The 11734-nt window shown below is 54.0% G+C and overlaps 2 protein-coding genes and 1 pseudogene across 2 annotated transcripts; 1 reads left to right on the top strand and 2 right to left on the bottom strand.

The window, feature by feature from the left end:
• Positions 1-336, top strand: SAPIO_CDS2791 (annotated as a pseudogene; the record flags this gene model as incomplete).
• A 484-nt stretch (positions 337-820) lies between these two features.
• Positions 821-4510, bottom strand: SAPIO_CDS2790 (Histone deacetylation protein rxt3; the record flags this gene model as incomplete). The annotated part of the gene is made up of 2 exons (XM_016785723.1): positions 821-2126; positions 2184-4510. The coding sequence occupies 2 exons, from the start codon at positions 4508-4510 to the stop codon at positions 821-823; spliced, it is 3633 nt and encodes a 1210-aa protein (XP_016644505.1).
• A 2452-nt stretch (positions 4511-6962) lies between these two features.
• SAPIO_CDS2789 (Oxidoreductase) lies at positions 6963-9344 on the bottom strand (the record flags this gene model as incomplete). The annotated part of the gene is made up of 3 exons (XM_016785722.1): positions 6963-8503; positions 8589-8736; positions 8796-9344. The coding sequence occupies 3 exons, from the start codon at positions 9342-9344 to the stop codon at positions 6963-6965; spliced, it is 2238 nt and encodes a 745-aa protein (XP_016644504.1).
• Positions 9345-11734: the final 2390 nt, after the last annotated feature.

Raw genomic sequence — 11734 nt, 5'->3', positions numbered from 1 at the left:
ATGTCGTCCCTCCTGGCCCTCCGCCGCTTCCCCCTCCGTCTCCCCCGCCGCACCATCCTCCTCCGCCCCTACTCCTCCCACCCCATCCCCCCGACTCCCTCCCCACCGCGCCTCCCCGCCGAGCAACAAGCCGAATTCGAAGCCCTTCAAAAAGCCGCTGAATCCGCCCCCGCGACCACCCCGGACAAGGACGACCCTTTCTTCCAGAATGCCAAGCCCGAATTCGAGGGCGACGTGAATCCCAAGACGGGAGAGGCTGGTGGCCCCAAGGTCGAGCCCTTGAGGTGGGGTGCTAAGGGAGATTGGAGCTTTAATGGGAAGGTTACCGACTTTTGAGCGTTGGGGGTTGCTGCGCGGACGTGTTATATGGATCCCCTGGGACGGGAGAACGTGAACTCGTTGCGCCTGCTACTTTCTTTGCGAGGGGTTATTGTTTTTCTTGTTCCGAAACGGAGACGCTCGAGCTTTTACGGTTGATCTATGCTATGCATGAGCTAGTTTTTGGCGACGAATTGCTTCGAAAACTTTCCGACACGACCCTTGCTCGATTCTACGGTTCCCTCCGGTCTAAAAGGGAACACCAATGAGTGGCTAGTTTGCTGGGGTAGCCGATCGTGAAGAATATCGCGGACATGCACCTTCAGTATGCATGGGATAGCTTTCCTCGCCATACGTCGAGAGAGGGCGAAAGGGACTGATGTATACCAACTGTACAATCTTCAATAGACGCTTAATAGATCGATTCAAATATTACAGGAGCGGGTATTAATATCTATATTACAAGAAATGAGCCGCAAATCCGAACACATCCAGTCCTTCCTTACGCCTGCACCGCCTTCGTAGCCTTCCCATCCGTTTTCTCTACGCCCTCCATCTTATCACCACTGTCCCCATTTGTGACTGGACCGTCCTCCTTGTCCCTGCCAGCATCCTTGGCATCAGAAGGACGGTTCTCCTTATCCACCACATCGCCATTCTCCTTATTCTCATCATCCTGCATCACGCGTGCCTTTTCGCTGGCCTCTCCGTCTTTAATCATCACGCCATTCTCCAGTTCCGAGCGTAGCTTCCTCACGACGGCCTTGCCGTGCTCCAGCTCCACCCCATTCATGCCTTGGAAAGTGAGGCTGACTTCTCTCATCGCTTTCCTCATCCGTTCCCGACGGGCCTGCCCTCGAAGTCGGCTCTGAGCCCCGGCGCCGTTTTCGACCCACCTGACACCGAGGATCATGAAACTCAAGCCGTCGTGTTCAACAGGTCTTCGTCCGTCGTGGAGCCTGGTAGTACCGCCAAACTCCCTAGATTGTATACCGAACCGTGTCGTACTGGCGTACTTCTGTAGTTTGGGCAGGACGAGAAGGGTGACATGCATATCGCGATCGGAGGGAACGTGGACGGGTCCGGTCTTTGGCGGAGCTGAGAGATACGAAGCCTCGTTGGCATCCTGCCGAGCCTTCGCCTCGGCTTCCTTCTCCTTCTTACGGCGGCCATCCTTTTCAATGACGCCGTCGTTGGGAATGCCATGGTCGAGATCTATCATGTTGACGTCAATATCCTCTGGCCACTCGCCACGGATCCAACCTCCGTGGATGCAAGCCGCTACTACATCCGAATCGTCCGTGTAAACTTCCGTGCCCCAAAGGGCCCGGCGCGCCGTGATTTCCTCCCGCGCACTCGGTGTAAGATGTATCCTCGCAACTTTGACGGTAATAGTGCAGTTTTCCCTATCGCGAATCCTATCAAAAGGTAACGGTTTGGGGGTAGTCGAGAAGCCTCGGCTCGAAGGAACGTTTGGTACTAGTCTCGCTGGTTGGAAAATCGGCTCATAGAGCGTGTCGCCAAGATGATGCCTGGGTCGGTCAGCCACGGAATCAAGGACGGCTTTTGAGTTGACAATTTGTTTCGGCTTGGGCGGGATAACCGGCACGGGGCTTGGTACGGGCTTTGAGACAGCCGAGGCCAAGGTGCCGATGTTTGGGCGAGGGAGATGGCTTAGTATGGCTGCGTCTTTAATAAGAGTTGGGGATTGTATCGGGGTCCCGCCCTTGCCTGTCTTGAATGGTGTCCCGGCTGGTTGACCGCTGCCATCATGATTATGGTGATGATGGTGGTGATGGTGGTGATGACTGAAGGAGGCATGGTTAGCTTGCGGAATACAAATGGGAGAAGTAGATAAAACGTACTGATGGTGGTGATGATGGGGAAGAGTTTTCGGACGTTTGACCTTCCCACCGGGGGTGAGCCGTCCGCTGCTATCCTCCTCCCGTGGATCTTCCTCCTTCAGCTTGCGCCGTCGACCCCGACTGCCTTCGCGCACCATCTTCGCCCCATCGGCAGGAGAATCGTGCGCTACCGGCTGCTCGCCCTCGTCTCGTCGTGACGTTGAATTGGAAAATGGAGCTGGCGGCGGGCCTGAAGTGACCGGACTCGACACGCCTAGACCACCAATACCGCCGCCGAGACCTGAAAAGACGCGGCCGAACTCGGATTTGATACCTGGCTCGCCGGCTGGTCCTGGAAGCTGAGGCTGGGCACCTTGCACGGCCTGGGGTAAGGGGCTAATCCGGCCCTTTGTTCTGTTGATCTCCTGGATAGCGAGATGATTGCGGTTTTGCATGTGCTGGCTCGGCGGTTCCTCATTCGGTCGGGGGCGCGACGAATCAAACGGACCCGGCGGGTGAGCCGGACCGTATGGCATGCTTCGGGGCATCTCGTCGTGTGGTCGTGCTTGATGTGGTGGGAGCGGCTGTTGGTGATGTGGTGCCGACGGAGGTGGTTGTTGTGGATGGACGACATTAACTCTTGGCCTCTCGGGAGATGCATCGTATCTCGCGTGTGGCGCGCCACTGCCCGGAGGTTGAGACACAGGCGGCTGGTGATGGGGTTGTTGCGGATGAGGAGGATATTGGTTGGCCGGCGGCGGTTGCGAATAGACCGGAGCAGGATGACTTGGGTATGCGGGGGCGGAAGTGGAAGGGTAGTCGGGATGCCTCGGTTGGTGCTGGCCGGGGGACTCGTACGGCGGTCTAGAAGGGTCGTATGCTGTCGGCCGTTGCCAGTTCGCGGGATCACGGGGGTCACGGAGGTCGCGCGGGTCTCGAGGGTCGCGGACATCGGGATGGGGGCCACCATAAGGTTGATGGCCTCTAGGGGGGTAGTCGGGATGCACGGGATGTGGCCTTCCGGCTTCACCAGTCGACAGGGTGCGTTCGTGTCGCTCCCTTTCTCGTTGCTCGGCGTCGTGTTGTCGGTCCCTATCCATCCTATATCTATCATCGTAGCCAACGGGCCTGAGGCCTGTTCGTTCGGGATTATATTCGACAGAAGAGGGTGGTCGACGACTCGGATCGTCCCGGCGACTATATATATCGTCTGAAGGAGGAGGCCGGGAGTGTTCTACGGGGGCTGGCGGATGATGGATGTTAGGGAAGGATTTTGGCTGGCTACTAGGTCGCGGAGGAAGCCCGTTCCCTGGTATCCTTGAGTCCCGATTTTGGTCGGGCATCGACGGCGGCCGTTGCTGATGGTATTGTGGTGTCCCATAACGTTGCAGCTCGGGTGTATAGTGTCCGCCGGTCTGGGGTGAGGGCGCGGCGGTTGCTCTCGGATCGTAAGGCCGACTATGGTCGGGGGTTTGCGGCCGGCGAAAAGGTGGATATTCTGTCGATGTCGAATGCATCCTCGGCGACGCATGTATCGAAGGTGCGTACGCTGCATTGGATGAGGGCGTGGCAGACGACGGAGGATAATGCTGTTGTTGAGGTGGCGGAGGGGGGTGAGACTCCCGAGAGCTAGATGGGGGTCCGCCAAGCATCGACGAAATCGACATGGTACTCCCAGTACTTCCGGTCCTGGCGATAGAATTTAACGAAGGTAACTCGCGACCAGATGAAAAGGTCGAGGATTGCCTCGAGGGGATGGAGGGCCTCGGCGGAGGCGGAAGACCATAGTGACCCATTTGATGCGAAGCGTGAGGGCCGGGTTGTTGCTGCTGGCCCTGCGCAGGCGATTGTTGTTGTTGCGGCGGCGGCGGCGGAAGCGCCTGCTGCTGTTGAAGAGGTGAGCCCGGAGGCGGCATGGTATGATTTAATGCTTGGGGCGCAGACGGTACAGATGATGAGCTCTTGTGCCTAGCGTGGTTTGTTTGCGACGGCGGAGGAAGCCGGGACCCTTGACTCGAATCCGAGTTGGAGCCCGGGTCTACTGAATAGGAGCGACCGGCCGAGGGATAGAATGCGGGATCGGAAGGATGGCGTTGATGGTCGGGGTAGTGGGAATTGTGCGAGGATGCATGTGTGGCGGTATTCGATGGCGACGGATAGCTGGAGATGTTTGCGGGAGAATTTGATGTTGTCGCCGAAGAGGTTGGCTGGGGCAAGGGATGCCAAGCATAGGCGGAAGTGGGTCCGCTCTGGTTCTGCGCGTGTGGGTTCTGCTGTTGCTGCTGCTGCGGGTGCGAGTAGGGGAGCTGTTGAGGTGGCGGCGCCGGGAGACGCTGTCGTTGGTCCATTGTCCTCTTCCTTTCTGATTTGTTTCTTTATTCTCCTTTATTTTTCGCCTCCCTCGTTTCCCCCCAAAAAACCTTGTGGAAACAGGGCAGAAGGCCACAAAGTAGTCGCTGTTCTGGCCTATGAGATGTGAAGAAAACAACACACAGCGGGAAGAGTGCGAGGGTGCGACAGGTCGCAAGCCTTTTGGAGCTAAAGTTTGGCGGTGGAAAACTTTGTGCCGAGGGTGGTTGGTTGGGCGCCAAGCAGCAGGGTGGAGCTAGTCGGGGGATCAGGAACAGCTGGCGAGACCTGGAGTCAGAGTGGAGAAAACTTGGAGCCGGGGACTGCGACTGGGTCGGGTCGAATTCCTTGAGAGGGTTCCTGAGTGGCTGCAGCTCGGCGAGTGTGAAGAGTGGATTTATGTACTTAGGCGTGACACATGGCGGCCCTCGTCGGCCAGCACAGAATCGAAGATTTTACGGGAAAAAAGTTGTCGCAAGCGAAAACTGGCAGGATGGGTATTTTCGTGGAAGCAAATAGTTGTTTTGGGATGGTTCGCGCGATTTTCAGAGAAGGCGGGAGGTCGAGGAAATGGAAGTTTAAGAGTCGCTGGGACCTGCACGCCGGTGTGTTCAATGTTGTTGTCGACTCGTGGCAGAAGCGGAGCTTGGACAGGACAGGGTGCCAAATGTCAAAACTTCGGGGTGGTCATGAGATCGAACAAACAAACAACAGGTATCTATTGTTTTTGTTTCGCTTCGGGTCAATCGTCGTTTCGCCGTTTTCTTCGGATGGCTGCGATCAACAAACTCGATCGCTTTGTCCGCTTTTCTGCATGGATATGCTAGGAAATGTTTGCGATCTCGAGGCGAACCTGACTGACAAGACTCAAAGTCTCGAACAAACAGAAAAATTAGAAAGCTTTGCGACAGGGATGGAAGATGAGGCGTCCACTGTCCATCGGTAATTAGGTGCAGGGGTCAACTAGGGTCCCACGGTCGCCAGCAGGCTTCGCATGGTACGAAGTAGTGGCAGAGGTAGTGGCAATGGGAGAGTGCCTGCCGCCGATGGCACGCGACAAAAGGCTGATCCGATGGGGCCGGCGATGGCGATGGTGACAGAAACAAACGATGAGAAAGTTTGTCGACGGAAAGTCTGCCAAGAGTAATCGAAAGGAAAGCGAAGAGAGCGGGAAAAGAGTTTTATGTTTATCGGTCTAAAACGAAGGGTTGGGGTAGGGGATGCTAGTGTTCAACGGTACCACGACGGCGGAATACCCCGAGATGACGAACCAACGGGATGCTGAGCGGGTGAGAATGGCGAACCGGCTTTGGTATGTAGGACGGCATTGATGGATTCATGCTGACAGGATGGACAGCCAGACAAACCTCTGCAACCGCAACGGGACCTGGACAGGAGGGAGGACCTGGATCTGACTTGGGACGGCACGGTGCCTGAATCCTGAATAGGCGTGGTGCATTTCTCCACCTATTTCCCCATCTTTCATCAATCTTGATCCGACGGTTGCTCAAGATTGATTCGGGGTTGATCAATGTGATGTCGTAAACTGCACTGAATTGTTTCAAGTCCTCAGAAACAATTTGATCAGAGACAGATCACAATGTACGAAGGAGTTTACTCAGATTACTCGGGGCTTGACCTCAACTTAGATGCGCATTTCAATTCGCAACTTCCCAACGTTGCTCAGACTCCAAACTTCTCCACTGTACTTTCCTCCAACAGAAGTGCTATGCTTGATCCCCTGAAAGGGTTTGCGTTGGTCCTTCTCCAAAAAGTTAAACCCAGACAACGACGATGAAGCATGTGACGCGCTAACACGACACTCAACATCGTCATGGAAGTCGCGAGGGGCTCGATTCTATTTACCATCATGAATATATGAATATATTGATGGATCAATATGATGTTCCTTCTGCATCCCATTTTCCCATACCATAGCCGAGCGTCATAGTGACTACTTCGTATATTATACGAAAAGGCATCTCCTCGCTGTCTACTTGTAAAGAGTGTTTCGACTGACTGAGCTATGATTCTGTGTGAAATGATCCCTGCAGACGACGACTGTCCCTTCCCTTTGCCGACACGCATCTCGGGTGCCAACAGGGGCAGAACGGGATTAATGCGCCCATATTATGACCACAACCCACAGCCAGCGGGGTAAGCTCACGACACGCTCGCGAAGTCCGAATCTGGACCCTCGGGTCGAAGGCATTCCAAGATCAATTGCGCCTGGGACTGTTCCTTGTCTCACCGTCACCGCCCCATTTCATCCAGAGAAACAGCCTTTTGTCGTGTGACCCGAAGCTCACCGACTACAATGCCCCAGGCAGTTTACTTCTTAGTCTCATTTGTTCGAGTAACTGGTTCTGGACTAATATTAATTCGTGTACTTTTGATATCAAATCAATAGCTACTCAGTACTCATAGACACAGATGGAAATCTCCCCAACCTTACTTACCACCCTTGCCGACATCCACACGGGAAACGCCATTGACCCCATCGGCAACTACATCGTCAAAGTAGAACCAATCGAAAAAGTCGTTGGAGAATCTCGCTTTCAAGTCTGCAAGTCCCCAACCATGCAATCTCCCAATATTCGCAAGCGTCCTCTTGAACTCGACAATCTCCTCTTTGTAAACCTCATCGCGTAGCCTCTCAGCCCAAGGCTTTCCATCCACCTTGAACTCGGACCATTGTTTTGCCCAATGGGGTCTAATCCGCAGCTTTCGGCCATCAGAATCAGTAAGCGACATCCACTTATTGAGCACCTCCTGCGCGTACGGCACCCAGTCATCCTTGGCCGAGTAGAGCGTGAGAATCTCGATGGCGCATGTTCCCAAGTCATTGCCCCTCTGCGGCGCCATGATGACATTGCTGCCTCCTATCACCCGCATCTCGAGTGGCATGCGTTGCGGGCATGTATCGCTGTGCTGGTAGCACTTGAGGATGGCATCCCACCAAGCCCTTTGCACGATAGCCCAGTCTGGCTTCTTCGGGTCCTCCTTGCTAGGCACAAGAGGCATTTCAACTTCAAGGTTGAGCACCCTCACATTCTGGATCCCTCGCTGGAAGTGCTGCGCGTCTGTGAGGTAGGTCTTGACCTTCTCGTCAGGCAGCGCGAACTTGGCAGCTCGTGATATAAGTGTTGTGGCAGCCTCGTTGAGACCAAGGTCATCGATGAACTCGTGGAGAGTAGGCGCGAATTGGAGGACGTTGAGGGCAAATTGGGTGACGAAGGAGAAAAAGATGGCGCCGCCATCTGGATAATCATCCGCGCCTTCACCGTCTGCCGTGTGGTTCCAACAGTTGACCCAGACCGTATCAGAGAAGGGGAACCAAAACCACTCGTTATAGTAGTCGCTGACGGCATGCCGCTCAAACTGCTCCTGGTCGTGCTTCCGTTCCTCGGGCGTCAGAGGCAATCTCAGAGCAGGCGGGATGTCCTCTTCCTTCATGTCGGGAGGAGGAGGCACGGCCCTGATAGTTGGAATGTGCTTTGCCTCCAGGATGGCGTAGGTCATCGGCGAGAACTCAAGAGTGAGGTGTGTAATGACACCCATTAAACCAAAGCATCCGCTAGCAGCCCGCAGGTGCTCCGGATCGTCAACGACTTTGAGCTTGCCATTTGCGTCAACGTATTCAATCTTCCTCACGAGATCGCTAAGCGTTTGCTGCGCTCTCCCTGAGCCGTGGCAAATTGCGCCATTGGTCCCGCCAACGGTCATTTCTACCATAATGACGTTGAGGGGAAGCGTGTATCTATTGCTTTCCACACACCAGCGCCTCAACCGCTCATTGGTAACTGCTGCGCCGACTCGGACAAGGGTATTACCCTTCTTAAGGGGTGTCCCTGGAGCAACCTCGATAGACTCAAGTTCCGTGGGCGGTCTCTGCGGGACGAAGCTGAAGGCTGTGGTGTTTGGGATTACCGCAGCCTCCTGGATGCTCAGCAAGGAGATGAGTATTTGCCCATTGCGTCCAAACATCGGAGCTCATGAATGCCCTGAGAGGGTCTTGTTAGAAATTGACATCGACCACCTCACTTGTGAAAAGGGGCTGCCGTGGGCTAAACTTACGGAAACCGGCGCAGCGAACACCCATGGAGTGCTGCTTTGCATATCGCACGATCCTCTGGACCCCAGCGACAGTGGATGGGATACACGTGTAGACGGGTGTATACGCCTCAGTAAGGCCCCAGTTGTGGAACTCGGTGTCCCTGTAGACCTAGCAAGAGATTACAGAGTCAGTATTCGCTCAGCAGTTGGTTGCAGCGATTCACTCACAATAACTTCGTCTGGGTGTAGCATCTCTCTCACGGCAGAGAAGTGCACACACTTGAACAACGACGCCAGCCCATGTACAAACTGATGAAACACTCCATCCTTCTCCTTCAACTCCTCGCTGCTTAAACCAGCGACGTGCACAGGGCCCTCCTTTCCAATCCTCACGGAGTCTCTCCCCATCATCTCCCTTATATGCTCCCTCACACCAAGACTCATCGTATGCTCGAACCCTAACCCACACTTCTCAATTTCCTCGCCGCCATCTACGAACCTCGACACCCGCTCGCGTTCAGGCTCCTCGAGTTTCCCGAGGAGACCTTGATACGTGTCATCACGGGGCGCGTCGCGGAATATGCGCAGGAGACGTCGATGGAATTCGATGCGGTGGAGGTCAATTTTGTCATCAAGGTAGTCGTCGAGGAGGGACTTGAGGCCTGGGAAGTCGGAAGCTACATCGGGATGTTTTCCGAGGGCATCCGAGAGTTGTTGAAGGATTTGGTCAGTGGTTAGAGTCCAGGCCGATGGACTGGAGGGAGGGATTCCAGTCATTATGACGCCTGGGCGGGTTTCCAGAGGACTGTGGTGCTACTGGAAACTTATCTCAACACGTCTAGTCTGGCTCAAGTGAAGAGGTATCAAGAGGGGAAGAAAGTATGAGTGTCTTAGTATGCTAAGCTGCAACTGGAATGCTGGTGCGACGAAGACATCTTCTATATCTACATATAATGCTGTGATATCCATATCTGATCAAATCTGACCTCCGCTTACCTCCAAACTGATATCACAATCGCAATCTGACACCTCCTTGACATAGCCCCCGCCACCAAACAGTCTTTTTATCACATATCGTCAGCCGTAAGGCTGACCGCTATGTTCTCGGCAGGCACTGAGGACCATCGCCGCCCACCCCCGACAGCTTCAGCCGTTGATGATCCGACCCGCCATCACAAAAATCTCGGACAACAGACGAATAAGATACGCCCTTCAACGACGGCCTTTCGCCAAGCGTTTAGATCCCTCCATTCCCAGGCAGCTGAATGGCCAATGATGTTGTTTCACCGAGCGGAGGCGAGACCGAGATGATGACATGACGGGCGAGCTTGTGCTACGTTTCTATCTCGACCATCTCACGTCAGCGCAGGGTTTTACGGGGAGCCCAGGTACCTGCTTCAATTGTTTGCGGACGATAAGTTTTAAACCGCCATGATCTTTCCTTTCACTACCAATGTTACATTGAATGATGCTGCTCATCATGTAGAGAAGGAGGGTGACGTCCGTGACCTCCACTTGGTCCTCCTCACTTCTGACACCGTCTTGGCCTTGTCAAGGGAAGGCCACCTATTCAGCGATTCTTAGCCATTGGCCATTGAACGAAAAATATCCCTACGAAATATGTCCTCGGCATCCACTCAACGCCAAGGTCGTTCCTATTCCTATCTTCTCCCCATGAAGCCTCTCCTCGTGCACTCTCAGCCCTATTAGAAAAGTATGCTTGGAGGTTGCGCAGCTTTCTATCTCATTGGACCTCTCCTTTATCCCAAACTCTCTCATCCAAATACTCACAAGAAAAGACTCCCAATGTAATAAAACGGCCAAGGACACCTTTCCAGACTCTTGTTTTCTCATTTCTTAACTTCCCTTCCTAATAAATCTCTCTCCTTCTCTCAACCACCGTAGTGTATTTGCTTCCCCAGCCGAATAGCCGTCCCCTGATAAATGACGCGAATCTTGGCAATAAAACAAAGTCTTGGCCCACGTCTCCCTTTCTTGAAAAGAAGTGATTGAGAATTTATAGCCCGATATTGAACTGATGACGCCAGCAAACAACGCTGCATACGCAACTCGTAGCTCTTCTACATCGCATCCTTACCAATGTGGAGGTTGCGGGATTGACACAAACAGTTTCCCCACAAGCCAGCTCACGTCTGATTAAGAGGGAACCGAAGATATTTTGGAAGATCGGTTGCATCGAATGCGCAAGGGTCGCCCTCGCGCCGGCCGGCTATTAACAGAGAACACTCGACTAAGAGGACATCTACACCCACCCGCCCATCTCCCTTTATCCATCTAAGCCGCACCATCCTCCAGAGACGAAAGTCGACATGGGGGAAGCGGTGTTGCTAAAAATTGACCCAGCAATCGTGCATCGGGCCTCTGGATTGGCTACCTTGAATAGTAACTGGATGTCAAGTGAATGGAGTCGACAAGCGAGCCCCGACCCTACAACCAGCCTGGATGGATTCTGATCCAATCGATGGACCGGAGGGCAGCTTGGGCGACTTTCCCCATGTTTACAACCATCCCTCCTGTTTTGCCGGCGATCCACTCAGCCCTCTAGTATTCCCAGCCTAGACAATAGTTTTGACTGAGTTTTCCTCCTAAATGATCTCCCAAGTGAGGACTAGCTCCGTCATGCCGCCCTCCCATCGTAATCTTGCGTGTCCTTACTTCTCGTCTCATACCTCTCGAGTGGGGCGGGGTGGGTAGCTACTAAATCGAGCGTCCCCAGGATCTTGAAATAGTATCGCAAGGAGGAGTGGGAACCCGGATTGTTCCCAACCAAGCCTACCACTTTTGCTACTCTCCCGGGCCTTGCTTCCTCGTCGCCCGGACCGTCTGCACATGACCACATTCATGATGTGTGTGGCCAAAGTAGCAGGTGGAATCAATACCCTGAATAAGCTAGGATATCAGGGCAAAGAAATAGAAAGCAAACGCCTCCATAAGGATATGGCATTGGTCTTGATTGATGAATCTTCAGGCAGTGCAACGAGCATTCCCACCTCGAGTGCCGTGGTCTACCCCGGGTACCCCATGTTTTGAGAGCCAATAGCTCCCTAGATTTTTCTAAGCATTCTTTCTGGTATTGTTGCGGAGACGAGCCGCAGATGATGCGGCATCTGGCGGCGCTGCCGTACAGAGACAGCTTTCAAGTTTTC

The sequence above is a fragment of the Scedosporium apiospermum genome (assembly GCF_000732125.1).
Source record: "Scedosporium apiospermum strain IHEM 14462 chromosome Unknown SEQ_SAPIO_0087, whole genome shotgun sequence".
Classification (NCBI taxonomy): domain Eukaryota; kingdom Fungi; phylum Ascomycota; class Sordariomycetes; order Microascales; family Microascaceae; genus Scedosporium; species Scedosporium apiospermum.
This window is presented reverse-complemented; position numbering and strand designations above follow the sequence as displayed.